An 18,597-nucleotide genomic window follows, 5' to 3' on the forward strand; every position below is an offset into this window, starting at 1 on the left:
AAAGGAGGAGATACCAGGAGACAGGCCAGTACACCAGGAGACATGGAGGGGGCCGTAGGAGGACAACAACCCAGCAGCAGGACCGCTATCTGCTCCTTTGTGCAAGGAGGAACAGGAGGAGCACTGCCAGAGCCCTACAAAATGACCTCCAACAGGCCACTAATGTGCATGTTTCTGCTCAAACTGTCAGAAACAGACTCCATGAGGGTGGTACGAGGGCCCGACGTCCACAAGTGGGGCCTGTGCTTACAGCCCAACACTGTGCAGGGCGATTGGACTTTGCCAGAGAACACCAAGATTGTCAGCTTCTCCATCGGCGCCCTGTGCTCTTCACGGATGAGAGCAGGTTCACACTGAGCACATGTGACAGACGTGACAGAGTCCGGAGACGCCGTGGAGAACGTTCTGCTGCCTGCAACATCCTCCAGCGTGACCAGTTTGACGGTGGGTCAGCAATGGTCTGGGGAGGCATTTCTTTGGAGGGCCACACAGCCCTCCACGTGCTGGCCAGAGGTACCCTGACTGCCATTAGGTACCGGGATGAGATCCTCAGACCCATTGTAAGACCATATGCTGGTGCAGTGGGCTCTGGGTTCCTTCTGATGCATGACAATGCTCGGCCTCATGTGGCTGGAGTGTGTCAGCAGTTCCTGCATGATGAAGGCATCGATGCTATGGACCGGCCTGCCTGTTCCCCAGACCTGAATCCAATCCAGCACATCTGGAACATCAGGTCTCGTTCCATCCACCGATGCCACATCACACCACAGACTGTCCAGGAGTGGACTAATGCTTTGATCCAGGTCTGGGAGGAGATCCCTCAGGAGAACATCCGTCGTCTCATCAGGAGAATGCCCAGGCGTTGTAGGGAGTGCATACAGGCACGTGGAGGCCACACACACTACTGAGCCTCATTTTGACTTGTCTTGAGGAATTTCCACAGAAGTTGGATCAGCCTGTGATCTGATTTTTCCACTTTTATTTTGAGTATGATTCTGAATCCAGACCTCCATGGGATAATGATTTTGTTTTCCATTGATCATGCTTATGTTATTTTGTTCTCAACACATTCCACTATGTAATGAATAAAGATTTTCAACTGGAATATTTCATTCATTGAGATCTAGGATGTGTTGTTTAAGTGTTCCCTTTATTTTTTTGAGCAGTGTAGTATAGCCAGGGCGGTGCGATGCGGCTAAGTTTGATGTTTCGCCGTGACACAGGAAGTTGTTTAAGGTCAAAGGATGCTCCAAACCTCATGAAACTTGCGTCGTGCACCAACTATCACGAGTTTTTTTAAGATGTGAAAGATGCCAAAAAAAAGGATTTTTTTTTTTAAAAAGAAGAATAAGGAACGAGATCGAGGAAAATAATTAAAACTGCAAGCGAGAATATGCGGACCCTCGCACGCTGCAAGTGGCTTGCAGTTTTAATCTTGGCTTTTGCAATTCTGCTTTTGTGAAACAGGCCCTAAGAGGATGATATCAGTGTTGACTTGGAGATTAACATTTATAGAACAGGGATGTGGAGTTCGAAAGGCATTGGGGATGATGTTTTTTTGGAATGATGAATTGTGGTTTACATCTTTCTTTGTTTTAAACAGACAAAATGAGCCCCATAATCCATTGTATTATTATTTTTTTTAAAATCTTGGGTCCCCAGTTTAATGGGCGTTGGAATACCGACTTGCAGGACGAGCCCATTGTTGTAGTCACACATTTGTTTCTCGCACAATTATTGTCCGTCTTCAGTGTAATAATGAAAGCGGGACACCAGAGAAAGTTATGAAATCATTTATTCCCAGCACATGTGGTTGTGTACATCTCCAGCATATGATACTGTGCACATGAGAAGCATCATCATTGACATTAGGCTGTACATTAACAGTGGTCACCTCTCCTGCTCGCACTCTCACACACAATCACACAGACAGACGGTGGGTCAGACCTAAACTGCTCACCGAAGTTTGCCTGACTCGGACACCCGCTCTATTCTCACGAATTTCTGACGGACAGTTTAATGTGCTGTGGTACTCATGTCCTTGTAAACACCACAAGAGCTACAGTCCTGGCTCTGGCGCGTGGTGAGACAAAAACACAGACGCTTTTTAGTCTCAACATTCTTTCTTTTTTTGTTTTTTTTGTTCTCCTTCTCTTTAGGCGGACCAGAAGAGGGTGGGGCTGTAGGACTACTGACTACACATCAAGCTTGAATTTTGTGAATTTATTCAGTGCAGGCTTGGTCTCTAACATCTGGAAAAAGAAGAGGGGGCTTGGGGGTTACACTCACTGACAAAATTATATGTCCCATCTTTTCCCGTCTTCAACATGCTCTTTACTACATAGCAAGCTAAACACAGTTTCATCATACCAACAGGAAAAAAGTTTATGACAACTGACAATGAAATTTTCTTTGCCATAACGAAAAACGATGTACATGCACACACACGCATATTCGGACACTGACACGTTGAAGTCTAAACTGTATGCACTTCAAAAATGCCAGACTGTGTACCAAAATCAATAGTTCAACTAAACCAATGCAGACTCCCAGGAGTTGAGGTTTCACTTGAAACTGATGAACCTCTACCAGCCTGCTGCATGATGGGTTGTTTTCTTCCAGAGCCTGGAATGGAGGGTTTATTTAAGTCGGCGCACAAGGAACGGCGCTAGATTTTATTCACTTCTGACCAATTCTTTTAATGCCTCCAATGACAAAGATGTCCAGAGTCACTAAGGCTTTTTCTAAAATAATGATAATAAAAAAAATAGCCTATTAATCTGAAACCTGTTTGGTCCACGTTATAGTAGGTTATTAAATAGGCGTTACTGCTCCACCAGACAGTACTCTTAAAAGGTTTTATCCTTTCATGAACGTTTATGGCCAAAATCTCAGAATCCCACATCTCCATACCAGTGTTTCAAAGTCAGTACGTGAAACAGGGGAGTCAAAGATGAAGTGTGTGTGCTCTGTGTGAGTAAAAGATTGAGCTAAAAAGCCAATATGGCACCAGAAACAAGTAAATTCAATGAGAGCAACAGAAACAGCTGATCCATCAATAAAACTAAAAATGGTAAAAGCGGGAGAGCTGAGCTGAGTGTGACATCATGTCGACGCACAGAGGTTTATGGCTGTAAGTCTAAATCACATAGGATGGCTCTGTGTGACAAGAGTTAATGAAATCAGTCCATTTGACAAAAGTCCAAGAAAGAAGAAAAACTGGCGTCAACATCCACAAATGACGCCACTTCCACGAACTCAGCCTGGATATTTCAGGGGTTTCCAAGCTCAGCTGATCAATAAATGGTTACTTAATGGTTTATTAAGACAACCCCATTGAGAATGTTTAACAAGCAGAGTAAGGTGGGATTCTCCTTTAAGCGGGTTAGTATGAGATCACATGCTGTTCAGCAGTTACAGGTTATCGAATACTGGCCTAGTGCTGGTTGTGTGCGTCGTGTAGGAAGGGCAACGAGCAACAAGGAAACTCTGCTATCTTTCCTTCTCCTGCCAGCCAGAGCACCACCCACCTCTCTCTCCTGGAGCCTCCACCCTCCCTTTTCCACACAGAAACCATATAAAAGACAAAAAAATAAAATAATAAAATAAAAATAAAATAAAAATACATAGAAACATTGTTAACATTCCCCTAATCCCGTATCCTCCCCGGTCTCTCTTCTTTAAACTAATCTCCTCCGTTAATATTGTTTTCAATATGAAACAGTGGACACACCCATGTCAGATTCTAACATTTACATGGCTTTAACGCAGTCTGTCTGCTTTCCGTCGAGCGATCGCTTAGAGAGACAGGGAGGAAGTAGAGGGAAAGAGTAGAGGCAGGCAGAGAGGGACAGAGGGAGGCTTCTGCTCCAAAACAGAGGGTGGAGTATTAGTGATGCCATCTGTCCTCCTCACTACTTCATGATTAGATGGAGTCCTTCGCCCAACTCATCTGGAGGGGACACACACACGTGGAAAAGTACATTAAATCAGCGTCAAGTAAAGACAACAATTGTAAGTTGTGACAGTGCAGAGGCAATGTGAGCAGACCTTCAACAGTGCTGATCAAAAAACAGCTCTCGTCAGGCAAGTTGTAAACCATCTGTGAAACAAACAGAAAAACAAAGAGCTCATCAAATACGTTGCTCTACTCGGAAGTGATTTCTTGACGTTTTAGAGACCTCGAACATCAATGGCAGTGTTAAAGCAGGAACAATGCCGTGTGTGTTTGACAGCAGGAGGCTGTAAATTACATGCAAATAAGCAACTCAACGGACAGCAGAGTTATTCACGGACAGGTAGCACACAAAGTGGTGACACACTGACGCTTCTTCTGTATATAGTAAGTCTCAGTGCAAGTCTGGTCGTTTACTCTAATCTAGAAATTACGTAAACTAAAGTCCCAGTGGCTATAATGAAATGTTTGTGTATATGCGTGTATGAGTGCTAGTACCTGGTCACTCAGCAGGATGTGTATGCCTGTGGGACCCTGTCTGTACACCTGGTTGATCCTTCCCAGTGGAAGGCAGCACACACACGCCATCTTGCGGATGAGCTCTGCAGCTGTGAGCTCCTCTAGGTACAGAGCATGGTACACTGCACAGAAACAGACCAGCGTTACACTCCTGTTCATATTCGCACTGTGCCTTAAATCAGTAACATGTTCAGCTGCTCTTACCATGTAAACTAGAGGAGATGCTGTGTTCTCCGTTTTCATTGGTGCCGTGTCTCTCCAGTAGGGGGCTCTCCTGAGGGGACTCCTGACAGACGTACACCGTCAACCTGGGACGCACTGACCTGCACACAGAACAGTTTCCACAGTGAAGCACACTGTCTGGCATCGGCCCCACGCTGCGGTGTAGGTTATGTTAGGCCACACAAAAGAGGGTTGTGGGGGGCATAATGTCCATCTCTGTTGAATCAGCTGCTTTGCTTTACCGTAACATACGTCAAAACAAATAAATACACCTAAGTGTTGTTGCTTAGTAACTTGTGCACACAAACATACAATACTGTCCCACTCGCTCAAGTGTAACATACCTGGATTTGAGTGCATTGAAGAGTCTGATCCCATCTGCTGGCCCACAAATCTGGACCAGGTCGTCCCGGGTTAGTTTCAACAAATCCGAACCTACACATTAAAAAAAAGAAAAAAGAAAAAAAGAGTCACTTGTAACGCAGCTATTACAACATTACATTTGCGTTATATTGTGAGTGCGACAACCTGCCTGTGTGTACCTGAGAAGTGAGAGAAGAGCCGAGCGTAGGAGTTGAAGCGATTTTTCAGCAGCCACTTCTGTGTGTCCTGTATGGAGGCGGTGGGGCTCAACTGCTGTTGGAGGGATGGAGGGACACACACACACACACACACACACACACACACACACACACACACACACACACACACACACACACACACACACACACACACACACACACACACACACACGCAGGATGTCAACACATCTGCACAGCTGGATCTAAAGTTTACTTTCCCCTTCTCATTCAAATCCCACTTAGCCCTCACACAATACTGTATATATTTGATGTAGCACATCCTGCGAATACTGATTATGTGCCACTGATATAAACATTAACTAACATTTAAACGTATTGAGATTGTTTACTCTGTAAAAAAATAAAGATAAACTTCCCTATCGCAGATTAAAGTTGCTTATTTTACTGTAACAAAGTGGCACTAGGAGGCAAACAGATTTTCATTGTTTAAGAGTCTATAATCAGCTAATGTTGATTACAAACTTAGTGCGGATCCTCTTGTTACTTGTTTCACCACTCAATGCAACCACAGCAGCAGTTATAATTTCTCAGGAAAGTGGTCGTACAAATTTGAAGTTGTATGTTGTCGAAAGGGAGTAAAAAAGAAAAGAAAAGCACAGGTGTAACTATAACATGAACAATGACTCGGCTACATTCAGCTAAGTCATGACCCTGAAACCAACGCAGCAAAATGGATTCAGATGTCACTAATTGTATTATTTACACGTGTGCTTTTCTTTTAGTGACATGTTTGATTTTTGAACTCTTTCCACCAGCTCATAGAGGAGAATAACTCCGGACTAACCTCCGAGTTGCCATGGCTGCCAGGGTCTGCCTGGTGATTGGGTGAGGACGAATCACTAGAGGACAAAGAGATGAATAGTTAAGAGTTGGGCGACCAACATACACCTTTGGACAAAGTCCAAAGTGAACGAGCGAACAAACAGACGTACCTGTCCAGCACTGAGGAGGTTGTGTATGTGGACAGCGGGGTGGACGTAAAGGTGGGAGTAGCTGCCTGGTTGGTGCTGACGTAGGCGTTGTCTGGCCAGGGGGAGCACTGAAGAAGGACACACACATCTAAATACTCAATAATTAGAGCCGCACAAAGACAACACAGGCACCTCCACCCACCCAGAAATAAGAGCTAGAGGGCTGTAGAAAAAGTCAAGTATGGACTGGGAATTAAGCTTTGCATCATCTCCACACCAACTAATGTCAAAAACATGGCACTGAAACATCCCTTTCACTGAGGACCAAGAGTCTACAAGGTTCAGCCGACAGCCAGGTGTGGGTGGAGTGATGGGAGGAGGAGGAGGAGTGGATTGGAGCAGGGTGCTTACACTGCCTCTCTTGGCCAAGGAGTCGCCACAGTCAGCGGGAAGTGTTCGCTTGCTGGACTTTTTCAGCTCGTGGTCACCCGCATCCTCTATGATAGGCTCAAGCCTCGTCTACATACAGACACAGAGGTTAGAAAGCCAGCGACTGACACACAGACACAAACGGCAACTCTGGGAGCACAGAGAGATGGAAGTTTATTTTTCTTACAATGACTGTGATTAAAACCTCAGAGGCAGAACATATTCCAACATCTACTTAATGATGAATCAAAGGACCCGTGTTTTTTTTTTTTTTTTAATACATTTGAGCTTTTATTTAGCACGTTATACAAACTGTGCAGGATTTTATGTGGATGTGAAACACCTCACATAATAAAACCCCCTCCATGCTAAATATAGTTGAAATTAATGCAGATTTTTTTTTTTTAGGACATAAAATATCAGCATTCTGGAAGACAAAGAGCAGAGATGCCACTTCTGCCCTCTTGACATTACTGACATTTTTCCAGACCATTCTTCCCTCTTAGCAGCAATGAATGGCTTCAGTTCGTGTCTCTGCCTCATTAAAATATACATAATGAGACAGGTAATCCACTACAAGTATGATCACCATCAGATTGTTCTGCAACCTTTTCTGTGGTGGTGTGTTGAGATGTTGTCGGGGGGGGGGATGAGGGAGACCATCAGAAAGAATAAAAATGGATCGTGTGATTTTTGCTGCTCTTCACATGTTCAGCGGTCCTTAAATTTAGAGCCATATGCTCGAGAAAACAGTTGGCAGAGATGTAATCTTCGGCTTTCTAAAACTGCACTATGGTCCTTTACTTGTATAAGCATATTTCACTTACATTTGAACATAAATGGCCCTTCAAATGAAAAGTGAACCTAGATTCTCGTTAGTCCTGCAGCCTTTTTAGTGCCGAGGCCACATAAAGCCTAACTGTCCACAGCAGCTGCACACTGACCTCTGACAGGATAGTGGTATCGTAAGAAGGCTGGTACTTCTCCTTCTCTTGAGGTGTGCGTTTTTCCATCTTCTCCCTGTCGGTCTTTTGCTTACGGTCCGCCCCCTTTGGCTAAACAGGAAGCAGAGAAGAAGAGACCGAGAAAAGATCGATTTATTTGCCGTGAGGGCTGATGCACAAATGACAGTATAATTTCATCAGAGGGAACATTTCTCCCGTGAGAGACTGAGTGTGCACCTTGAAGACTTTGATTTGGCAGGAGGCGGAGTGGAGGTGCTCTGTGTGCTCTCCGCCGTCTCCCTGGGCGAACGTGTCAATCTGGATCCTGAAGGGGACGCCCTTCTCGCCACCGTGCTTCCTGGGAGTGAACTCTGTGCTGATGCAGTGCACCTGCAGACAGCAGGTAGACAAGAGGGTGAGGATCTCAAAATATGTGTTTGATGTGGAAATTCAGCAGCACACCAAACAGATGGCACAGAGAAAGTTGAAGTGTGTGTGTGTTTCAAGTGACTGTTTGCGTGTTACCTGCACAAAAACAGAAGTTCTTTTGTTCATGTCCCACAGAAAATCTGCAGCATTCAGCTGGGAGGAGTGAGTCTTCGGCTCCACAATGGCCACTGACATGGGGATATCTGACACACAACACACACACATTTGAGCTCCAAATTACACTCATGGGACAGTTAAAGTAAACATTTCTTGCCAGCCATCTTTACCAATGTCAAGGAGACGGTCGCCAGGACGATTCCACCTCCAGCCCTCCAGCTGCTGGTGCTCCGTGTACTGCAGCCGACGGTCATGAAACACTACTCTCACTATGCTCTACACAAACACAGACACAGACACACACACACATTAGATATAAAGTGTGCTTGGCATAAGGAGTAGAAGTTTGTCCTCCATTTTTGAGGATCCTCTCACCTTCACCATCTTGTTGTTGAGCTCGGGTAACTCCCCTGGCTTCCTGTTGTCCAACATACGCACCTCATAAGACTGGCCTGACAGACAGAGAGGAGAAGTACAATTAAAAAGAAAGAAACATCATCAAGCGCAGAATGTAAATATTTCTTATAATTTAATGGCCTCCCTAAAAAGTATAGGCTTTCTGACAAAACCACGACAGAGTGACCGGTCTTATAAACGCAAACGATTATGACTGAAAGTGATAAAGTTAAACTATTAGCTGGCCGAATGCCAAGACTTCCTACACCCATTTCAAATTAAAGGCTCTCAGTTGAAATTAAAATCCCTCTTACGTTTCATACGCGGGTCAGCCATGAACTTGGCTTTGACAAAGTCTTTTCTTGCTTCGTAATTTGGACGAGACTGGAGACGAAAGCCCACTTTTCGCCAAAGAGAATGAGCTCTGACAAAATTCTCAACAGTTCTTGAAACTTCTCAATTGTCCTACACATCTATTCTGGGGCTCCATTTTGTTTGGAAAATATCAAAACCTCAAAGAACAAAAAAAACCTAAACTTTAGCAATAAACAAGAGTTTGCTGTTGAGGTTTTAAAATGAAGTGTAAAAGACTTTTGAACAGTAAAAAAATTTTTTGACCAAGGTTTGTCCTCTGATGGAAAAATATCTATTTTATGTTTGAATGATCGCATCTGAATAAAAAGTTCATATTTTCTGGCTTCTTTCTTGGATGATTATAAATGACTCAATTTTGGAAATGCAGCCTTTATGATGGTTTAATTTGAGGAAGCTGGGACAAAGTCTTTTGTAATGTTTTATGAAGATGTTGTTTCTCCGCTGTAACAGAATAATTAGTGTCTTATTCTGTGCCATAAAGTAAATGTCGCAAAGTCAATGTCAAAACTGCTGGTGCAGATCTTTATTGTGTTGTGTGGAGGCCAGAGGAGGCAGCCATTTCCAACAGCAGTGGTTTCATTTTACAGTAATCACACTAATGTGCATTAAATTAATGTTCTAATTATTTATTGATGTTAAACAGTGGGTGTGCAGCACCAGGAACACATCGAAACAGGCTGTCAAGGTCTTTATGAGCACTTAAAGAGTCTTAGTAGAAAAATTCAACACAACTAAACCACAGTTGACCAAAACTCTTCCTCAAATACATGTACTGTGTCAGGCGTCTCACCTTGGTTCAGGTATGTGAGCGTCTCGTCGTGCAGCTTGACGGCAGGCGAGGTGGCAGCACACAGCACATACTGGAATGGGGGATTTTTGGTCTCGTTTTCAGGAGGGAGGCTGGAGTCCTCCTGCTTAAAGATCGGCAGAGCCAGCACATCACTGAGAGAGAGAGAGAGAGAGAGAGAGAGAGAGAGAGAGAGAGAGAGAAGACACACAGACAGACAGTCAACTCAGGTGGGATGAAGATTAGGTGGCAAAGAAAAAAAACAGAAAACCACATAAAAGAACAGTTGTGACACAGCTTAAAATTTTCCTTGAAAAGCTTAACTGGTGTCTTTTCTTTGCCTCTGGCCTCAATATTTTTCAACGGATTTCTGTCGTTGAGCTTTTATCTCAAACACCTGTGAACACACGTGGGATCATAACCACTGTGACCTCCCTGAAACTAAACAGCAAACCTGCCTTTATTTATCCAGACTGGATGTTCTTCTTTACTTCAATGTCTGACAACACATCAAATTGATTTGTGTCATTTTAAACTGTTGATACGACACTTTTGGGAGGACAATACTTCACCTTGTCCTCGTGTGGAATTATTAAATGGACCGGCTTATTTTAGAAGAAGTGACGAAGGCTTTCCATCGATCAAATGGCTCTCTTATTATGTATGCATGAGTCCGCAGCAGCAGGATAAATGAACAGAATCACCCAGAGATAGCCTGGGCTGCTGACATATACTATCTCTCACACTTGGCAGCCACTCCAGACAACTAACCTATCCTCAGCTCACCCTGACAAATGCTGCGGGAGTGTCAGCGGGTGCACTGCGAACAGGAGCGTGTGTGTGTGTGTGTGTGTGTGTGTGTGTGTGTGTGTGTGTGTGTGTGTGTGTGTGTGTGTGTGTGCAAAAAAAGGAGTCTTATCCATGCAAAAGAAATGCAGACTGTGGCATCTCATTTCCTGGAAAACATTTTGAGCAAGAGTCTAAACATTGACCAAACTTTTTTTTTTTTTTTTTTTAAGAGACACTTGACAATTTTGTGACTTCCTGCAGCATCTCCAAACAAACAAACAAAATCTTTCAAACAGCTGCCTGCAGGACTTATTCAACCCCACATCAGTTGCTAGTCTCTACAGACTGGATGCCCCCCCCCCCCCGCCCCACACTGTCAAAGTGTTGGCACAACCTGGGTACCACAGCCCTGCTTGACCTCCCCCCTCAAAAACAAAAAACAACCCCTCTCCTTCCTGAAATCTGAGGAGCTCTTTCCACTGAAACACACTGAGACATTCTGTTCCCGCCAGCTGCTGACTCCAAACACGCCCCACGACCAGACAGCCCTACATCTCAAGCCGCTTCTCACTAATTCACTTACATGCATACCATTACTTTATAATTTGTGAACTTGCTCACACTCGTGAGTGACTGGCACACACCTACGTCATGCTCAGATAAACGCGCACGGAAAGCAGATGGACGAGGAGGCTGCTGAGAAGACGTGCATACCCTCGGAGCTTCCAGCCTTTGCCATTCAAATATCACTAACCTATTACATAACACTGTGCACACGTAAATAATTACTAAAATGAACACGTGGTTTACAACAATATCACTTCTGTGCCAGCTGACTCTTCTTTAATAAATCAAGAAATACAGTCATAGGAAACGTACGTGACCTTCACAGACTGGGTGCAAACAAATAGTGCTAACTAACCAGCCGTTCACAGGATGTCACATTTCAGAATAAATGTTGGAATCACTAGTGACCCCAAACTGGCGTGATTCCCGGGTGTCATTCATTTCGAACTGGCACCATTAAGATTAAAATCCATGACTGCACTGTTGATGTTTGATTCTTTTGAAGGTGTCAAAACCCAATGCAGTTACACACCCAGGACTTGTAGCTGCAGTGTTAAGAAGACTTTATAAGAATAAATAAACATTCAGACTGTGGATCATCAGTTATAGATCTCAGCAGCAGGATAATGTTGACTACCTACTTTCATTTCTGAAATCATGTTCGGGAATATCCCACACGCAGAAGCTTCCTCTGAGCCAGAAATTATACTATTTCCTAATCAAAAAGACCCATCAGACTGATCAGATCAGAGGCAGCGAACAACTTTTTGTTTCTGCACAACACTGATGTTCCAAAACAAAGCCACGGCCCTGTTCTTACAACCAAACCAGGGCCTTTCTTGCAGACTTTGTAACACAAAGTTTGGGTATCTTTTTGGCAACAGGACGAGTTGATATAACGTCTTTGCCGCCCCCCCCCCCCCTCTCTCTCTCACAGTGTAACACGTATTTCCCCCCCTTTTTTGCTTTTGTGCGGGTTTATGGAAGTTCATCTTCGCGGCACCCTGCAGAGACCGTCCTACTCCCGACCATCACACCATCCACAAAGGCAAACAACAACATCCGAGACAGGCGCAGGGGCTGCGGTGCTAAAAAAAAAAACAAAAAACAAACCACCCTCCGAGACAAGACTGCATGTTGTTCTCCCTGACGACCCCCCCCTCCCCCTCCCGCCCGACGTGCTGCCTCCCGTGTCTAACCTCATGCTGTAGGCTCCAGCCCCCAGCTCCTGCCCGATGCCGGACAGGCTGGCATCGAAGTCGTGCACCAGCCCCGACTCGATGCTGGCGTCGTCCATCTTCAGCACCCAGGCCATCGGCCCCAGCTCCTTGTCCTCGGCTTCGACTCGGAGGGCCGCCAGCTTGCTTCAGGTACAAGAGGTCGAGCTGTGAGAGGAAGTGTGGGCTCCGCAGCTTCTTCTCAGTGACACCGTGAGAGGAAAGTTATGCTGCTAGCCCGTTAGCCGCTCCCTGGCGAACTGGGCAGGCGAATTGGTAGCTTCCGACGCAGGCTGGATGTATCGCCATATCTCCACTCGGCCCTTTTTTTTTTAAATATATATATATTCGTACAACCTCGGTCCTTCCTCCACGAGTGGCACACTTCCTTAAAAAAAAAAGTAACGTTGAGCTACAACCTGCTCAGCTAGCAATTAAGTCAGTCGTGACCGAAGATGCGAGCTGATTGTCAGCATGCTAACGTGAGCTAACGGCTAGCTCCACGAAAAAGCAGCTTTAAGCGAGCCAGCGTGGATCCAGCAGCCCCCGTCGTTGTTCGCTCCGGTCGGCGAGTTCTTCAAACGGGTCTCCGCTAACGTTTGCGCAGCAAAATGCAACAAGCAGGTGGAATTAAATGGTTGTTTGTTTTTTTTTGTTGTTTTTTTTTTTTAGTCCACACGCCGCATCCCACGCAGCCGTCCGCACAGCTGTTGCTACCTAGCTCCGAAGCTAACTAGCACCAACTTCCAACTTCGCTACGTCCGGTGACCTAAGAGCGCCTCTCCTCCAGCGCCATCCCAAACGGAGCTCCTCTTCTCATCGCGGAGCCGGAATCACCGCCGAGGCTTCCCAGTCGTCCAAACGCAGTCCTTCAACCATCCACTGCGAAGCGTTTGACACTAAACCGGGCATCAACATGGCTCCCTCGGTCCGTGAAGCCCGCAGCGCCGCCACCGCCGAGCGTCGGGGATTGATGCCGGGGGGAGACGGCGATCAGCCAATCAGAGGGCCGCCTCCCGCGCCCGGCGCAGAGGGATCAGCCAATCAGAAGCCTCCGAGCTTCCGTCATTGTGTCCCAACTGTAGCTGCGCGCTGCCTCCCAGAAACTATGATACATCTCACAAAGTCAACAAAAGATGAACGCCGTGGACGTAAAGCATCCGACTCGGCGACACCGCGCAATTTACAGTTCATCTCTCACACCCAGCGAGTTAAAGGAAGCAACAACAAAAAACAAAACAAAAACCGAAAGCGGTTATTCATTAACATCGTCCTGCAGAGAACCTCAAACACGCGCTGTTTACACTTTGGAGCCATAAACTAAAACGTCATGTTCAGGGTCATGAGGTTCATACCGTGTGTAACCAAGTTTTCAGTGTAGGGCTGCCAGAACAACATTGTGCACCTCACTCCAGCTGCAAACGCACACGACTCAGCCCGGTACCGAGCAGGTCCAAACGGGAGCTCATGTTTGATTCATACCCGTGTTGAACAGAAGAGGAGTCCAGTTCGCTAAAAACCCGTGTGAGGACTACACCCCCCCCCCTCCTCCTCCTCCTCCTCTACTACTGTCTGGTCAATAATTATCCACCGTCGGACCCTGGACATGGCGCACAGTCAAGTCTGTGGGTGGCAGAGGTTTTTACGAGCAGGGTTCACACGCTATTTTTACTCAATTCAAGTCCCCTCTGTCTGACTTCTCAGGAAAAAAAAAAAAAAAAGGACGTCAACACACAACTGTGCAAAACACAGTCAGGATCAAACATAATCGACAGACAATCAATAACAAAAATCATATACATGCAAACATTAGACTCCTCTCTGTTAATTTATATTTAGAGATTACATTGGGCAACTTTTAAACTAAAGAGCTGAATACTCCCTTATAATAAAGAATCCTGCTTTAAAAATACTTAAATTATTGACAGTATCCAAGTATTTAAATCACTGCAGGTAGGCTTCCTTGCCAAATTATATTTGATTATAGCAGTGCTTTAAAATGCAAGAAGTGTTTTTCTGTTGCAGCTGTGAGTGGAGTTAATTTTAATTCATACATATTTGGGTAGCTCTACTATTAAAGCGTATAAGATTTGAATGCAAGTTATCTGACAATTCTAGTTGGAAAAGCAGCATTTTCTACAAAATTTTACTGTTGTAAGTATAAAATAACATAAAATGGTAATACTACAACATAAGTATCTCAAACTGTACTCTTACTTCATCACAGTCCACCTCTGTTCTGTAATTGATATGTTTGCCTGCATCAGGAATTGTGTTGAGGACAGACACGGTATTAATGGCAGACTTGGCAGCTTCTGCAGATGACTGCAGGGAGGCCAAGGGGCCAGTTTACAGGTCAGACTGGGTCCGTATCTGGGACCCTCGTTAGCAGCTCCTAAATTTACAACCAACAGACCACATGCATACATGAAATTCAGCACTGGTCTCTCAAATAGCTTTGTTACATAAGACATAAATGTTTTCTTTTGTACCCTGTCTGGTTTAGCCCACTTTATGAACAAGTGCACGTTGTCCACTCGTCACAGCTTTTTGCAGGGGAGCATTGGGAGGATCTGCCGTTTTTCTTATCAGACAGTAGAATAAACTCTGGTTTTGGTGCTGCTCATCAGACAAATTGTGTGAACTGCTTTGGAAAATGGTGACGAACAGTTTTCACCAATTCCTCACATTTAAGACCACACAAGTAACGGAAAAGAATCATCAATGCAGCGAATTATGAAATTAATCATTAGTGGTCTCCAGTGTTTTTTAATTTGTATGACCACTCATCACAGGTACAAATATTTGTCTTTTTGAGTGAATATAGGGGAAAAAAAAAAAAAGGTTCAGTTTTATCCCCTTCTATAATCTGAAGTCCCATAAGAATCATTTTTGGATTATCCACCTGAACTGCAGTTGGAAAATAAAATGTCACACTTACTGTGTGCAAAGAGGCGCAGCTGTTGATTAAAAGTGGGGTTACTCCAATAAAGGACAGAGGCACCGTTGCAGTTTTTAATGGAAAAACTCAAACCGTATACGTTTTAGATTTCAGTGGATCTCCTGGTTTAAAGTGCATCTAAACGGCAGATTGTTTTTAAACAAATACTGGAAATGGTTTACCACTGATCCACGGTCAGTTAGACAAAGACAAACAGTTTACAATCAAAATAATCAGTCTTTACTGAACTAAAGAAATACCCACTCATTTCTTATGTCCCTTCGTTCATGAATATTTTGTTCTGCAAAAATGCAAAGAGGCAGGTGTTAACATGATCTGTACAAGTTCTTAACTTTATTGTAAGCACAGCTTTGTAAATGCACGGCGGAAACACAACAGAGAAAACTAGAATGTTACAAGAACAGGAAGGAAAGAGAAAAGTGAGACATGACAATTGTTTTCAGAGCTGTAAATAATACATTTCTACAAATTTCTCAGCAGAGAAAAAGTAATTGAGAGAGAGAGAGAGAGAGAGAGACACACTACTGCACGCGCAACAGAGGGAGAGAGAAACAAAAAATAAAAACAAGGATGGGCACAGGTGCGCGCGTGCACCCCCCGGGGGGACTTTCCTAAGTGACACTGTTATTGGATATTCCATTTTAATATCATATATAGATACATATCGACTATGTGATAATAAGCCATGTCCTGTCATACTTCATGTAGTAAGCAGCCCACACCCGTCTTCCTCCCAGTGTTGCCCAGAAGTGATCCACGATAAGCTGGGACAAATGGAGGACATCATGGATTTAACTGAAAGGAGCGGACACGGTTCACATTAATTTAAAACCTCAGTCACACTTTTCTGACTGTAAATACGACCCCAATAAAAAGTTATTCTTTTAATTTAGTCTCATGCATAGCCAAGCACACAACGCCTCCTATACTTTGGAATCTGTCTATGTACTGTATTTATTAATAAGGGCAGGCGTGACCCGCTGTGACTGAGTGCTGCGCAGAGTTCGTCGGTCGTACCTTCCAGGCTCTTCAGCACCTTTTTGAAAGAGAGAACGTGTGTTGATGTGTGAGTGAGAAAGAGAAAACTCCAGGTATTAAAAACCGCGGCAGTAAAACCTCGTTGCGTAAAATAAATCCAAACTCAATGACACAATGTAAATTTACATTCCCGTCTCCCCGGCTCCAGTTACTCACTGTTCAAGAAGGAAACAAAGACAGCACCGTTTGTTTGTCGCGTTGCTGTTTGATGAATATTAACCCCCCCCCCGCCCCGCCCCGCCCTCCCCCCCGCCCCCGAAAAATGAGAAGCATGCAGTTGCACCACTTCCTGTTGACATAAAGATGTTGTTCAGAGGGGATACTGTTGCGTTCTGGATTTAAAGCAGAATGGACAGGACGGACATTTCATATCTTCATCCTTGAGTGATCGGTGACAAACCTGGGTGGAGTATGTGACTGCATGTCTGTGTCTGTTTCATCCAAATTTAAGGGTTCAGTTCAGTCTGACATCAGGGTGGATCCTCGATGAGGAGAACTACAACACTCCTCTCCTCTGCACCACAACTCCCATCTTGCAGCGAGGCGGGAAATGTACGAGGAGGTCGTGTACCTACGTATGTATGTGTGTGTGTGTGTGTGTGTGTGTGTGTGTGTGTGTGTGTGTGTGTGTGTGTGTAGATGCTGTGTCTGCTGTATCTGTGGACGTAAGCAGTTTGTTGCCGTGAGACGGTGTTCTGATCTGTGTTTTGTTCTCGTTCTGTGTGGCTGTGATCTCATGAACGGATGCTTTATGCTCGGTGGGGATTGTTGCAGTTCGTCGGTTGCCCTGTGGGACGGCGCCGTCTCTCCTATAGGCCTTCAGATGGGGGTTCACTGCCGCTGGAGCCCGACTGGGCGCGCTTAATGTACAGATTCAGCAGCTTCAACTGCAGAGAAAAACAGAGGAGGATGGACATTTAAATGGACATGTCTGTGCAGGCGAGGAGATGTGAATCCGCAGGAGTAACCGGTTTACTAAAAACATGTCATTTATAGTTAATGCATCTTAAAATGTTTGTCATTATATGGTACACTGTTTCCCGCACATGGACTACTTGGGTGGGCCACTGTATTAGCAGCCGCCCAAAGATATTTGTTGAACTATATTTTAACGTTTTCTACTATTTCTTCTGTCCGTCCGAGAGAACGAAAACGGTTAACCAGTGGATAAACTCCCCTCGCTTTACTCCTCCTCTACCTCTTCATTCTGCTAGCGCGAGAAGTTGGACGTTTGTGGTCGACGCTTGTCCATTCATAAATTAACCTTGTTTGCTTTTATTTGAATTTTAGTAATGTAACAAATATAGTTATTGTCAATTCTAGTAGCGTCATCCTCACTTCAGTTGTCTCTCCTCTGCTTCGCTGTGTGTGTGTGTATGTGTGTGTGTGTGTTTTTTTTTTTTTTTTTTTGGCTGAACCAAAACAGCACAGCCAGTCCCATGAAGTCCCCGAGTGACTGAGGGATCAAAGTTACACTATTATTCAGCTGAAATGCCATGACATTCTGTAAAATGTCAAATTACAAGTCTTGGTATGTGGTCCAAACATATACCATGACTTTAGATAATCTTCCAGGAGGGTGGCGGAGGGCCGAAATGAATGGGGAAACACTGCATTTCAATTTAGGTAAATCTTACATTTAATGCTTTGTTTCACTATTTTCAATCTATTTTGGCTAAATATGAGTTGCACACACTGCAGTAACGTACATGGAATTCAGAAAGAAAGCGTTAATTTAAATATTAGTTTCAACAGAGAAACAAACATTGCTATGAATAGATGGAAGATAACAACAGTAGGAAAAATAAGTCTTGAACTGGTCTCCTGCTGGAATATGTGGAAAGTGTTTGTTTACATTTTTTAATGATGTTCAGAAGAAACTTAAAAGACGCCACAACTTGGAGTGTGGAGTCATAAATCTTGTGTATGGTCACCAGGATGACATACAACATATTTTAAGCAATCTGGCTGAATATGAATCGAAGTTTAAAGTCGAGTCACCTTGCTGCTGGAGAGTTGGTTGAGGTGCGGTTTGAGGTCCTCTCCTATCACGGCATGGATGGCCACCAGGCAGAACACACAGGCTTTCCTCACGCTGCTTTCAGAGTTGTCGTAACCCTGTTTAACCAGATAAAATAGATTACACAGCTGCAAAGACCTTTGTTCACCACCAGGAGTCATGGAAAGGTGTTCATGTACGAATTTGTAGGTGGTGTGGGAGGGATGGAGTTTCACACATTTTATAACATAAATAAAAATACTTCTGATAACTAAGAGCGACAGATAAAAGTCTCACGTGATTACAATATTCCAAGATGGTAATTTTCAGCCTCCATAT

At 44.4% G+C, this 18,597-nt stretch overlaps 2 protein-coding genes across 37 annotated transcripts in view; both read right to left on the minus strand.

The window, feature by feature from the left end:
- Positions 1-1,777: 1,777 nt before the first annotated feature.
- On the minus strand, positions 1,778-12,938 carry ubp1 (upstream binding protein 1). 2 transcript variants are annotated; one of them, XM_069696021.1, is made up of 16 exons: positions 12,242-12,938; positions 9,690-9,841; positions 8,504-8,580; positions 8,299-8,404; positions 8,108-8,214; positions 7,820-7,972; positions 7,583-7,693; positions 6,621-6,728; positions 6,231-6,337; positions 6,083-6,137; positions 5,239-5,332; positions 5,041-5,131; positions 4,679-4,797; positions 4,454-4,596; positions 4,051-4,102; positions 1,778-3,952 (listed from the first exon to the last, which is right to left on the minus strand). In XM_069696021.1, the coding sequence occupies exons 1-16, from the start codon at positions 12,355-12,357 to the stop codon at positions 3,915-3,917; spliced, it is 1,629 nt and encodes a 542-aa protein (XP_069552122.1). In that variant the 5' UTR covers positions 12,358-12,938; the 3' UTR covers positions 1,778-3,914. The 2 variants fall into 2 exon arrangements, with proteins under 2 accessions (XP_069552122.1, XP_069552131.1); XM_069696030.1 differs by lacking the exon at positions 6,621-6,728.
- Positions 12,939-15,526: 2,588 nt separating this feature from the next.
- The window catches only part of clasp2 (cytoplasmic linker associated protein 2), a 57,027-nt gene continuing 53,956 nt past the window's right edge, over positions 15,527-18,597 (minus strand). For all 35 annotated transcript variants that reach the window (XM_069695783.1, XM_069695746.1, XM_069695912.1 and 32 more), the window contains 2 exons: positions 18,261-18,377; positions 15,527-17,146 (listed from right to left, as the gene is read on the minus strand). In XM_069695783.1, the coding sequence (XP_069551884.1) occupies positions 17,069-17,146; positions 18,261-18,377 (195 nt within the window). In that variant the 3' untranslated portion in view covers positions 15,527-17,068. The remainder of the gene's footprint in view (positions 17,147-18,260; positions 18,378-18,597) is intronic.

The sequence above is a fragment of the Brachyistius frenatus genome, unplaced genomic scaffold (genome assembly GCF_029030835.1).
Source record: "Brachyistius frenatus isolate BFR_SWC_R1_liver_20210118 unplaced genomic scaffold, ASM2903083v1 Contig_2, whole genome shotgun sequence".
In the NCBI taxonomy this organism is placed as follows: Eukaryota; Metazoa; Chordata; class Actinopteri; family Embiotocidae; genus Brachyistius; species Brachyistius frenatus.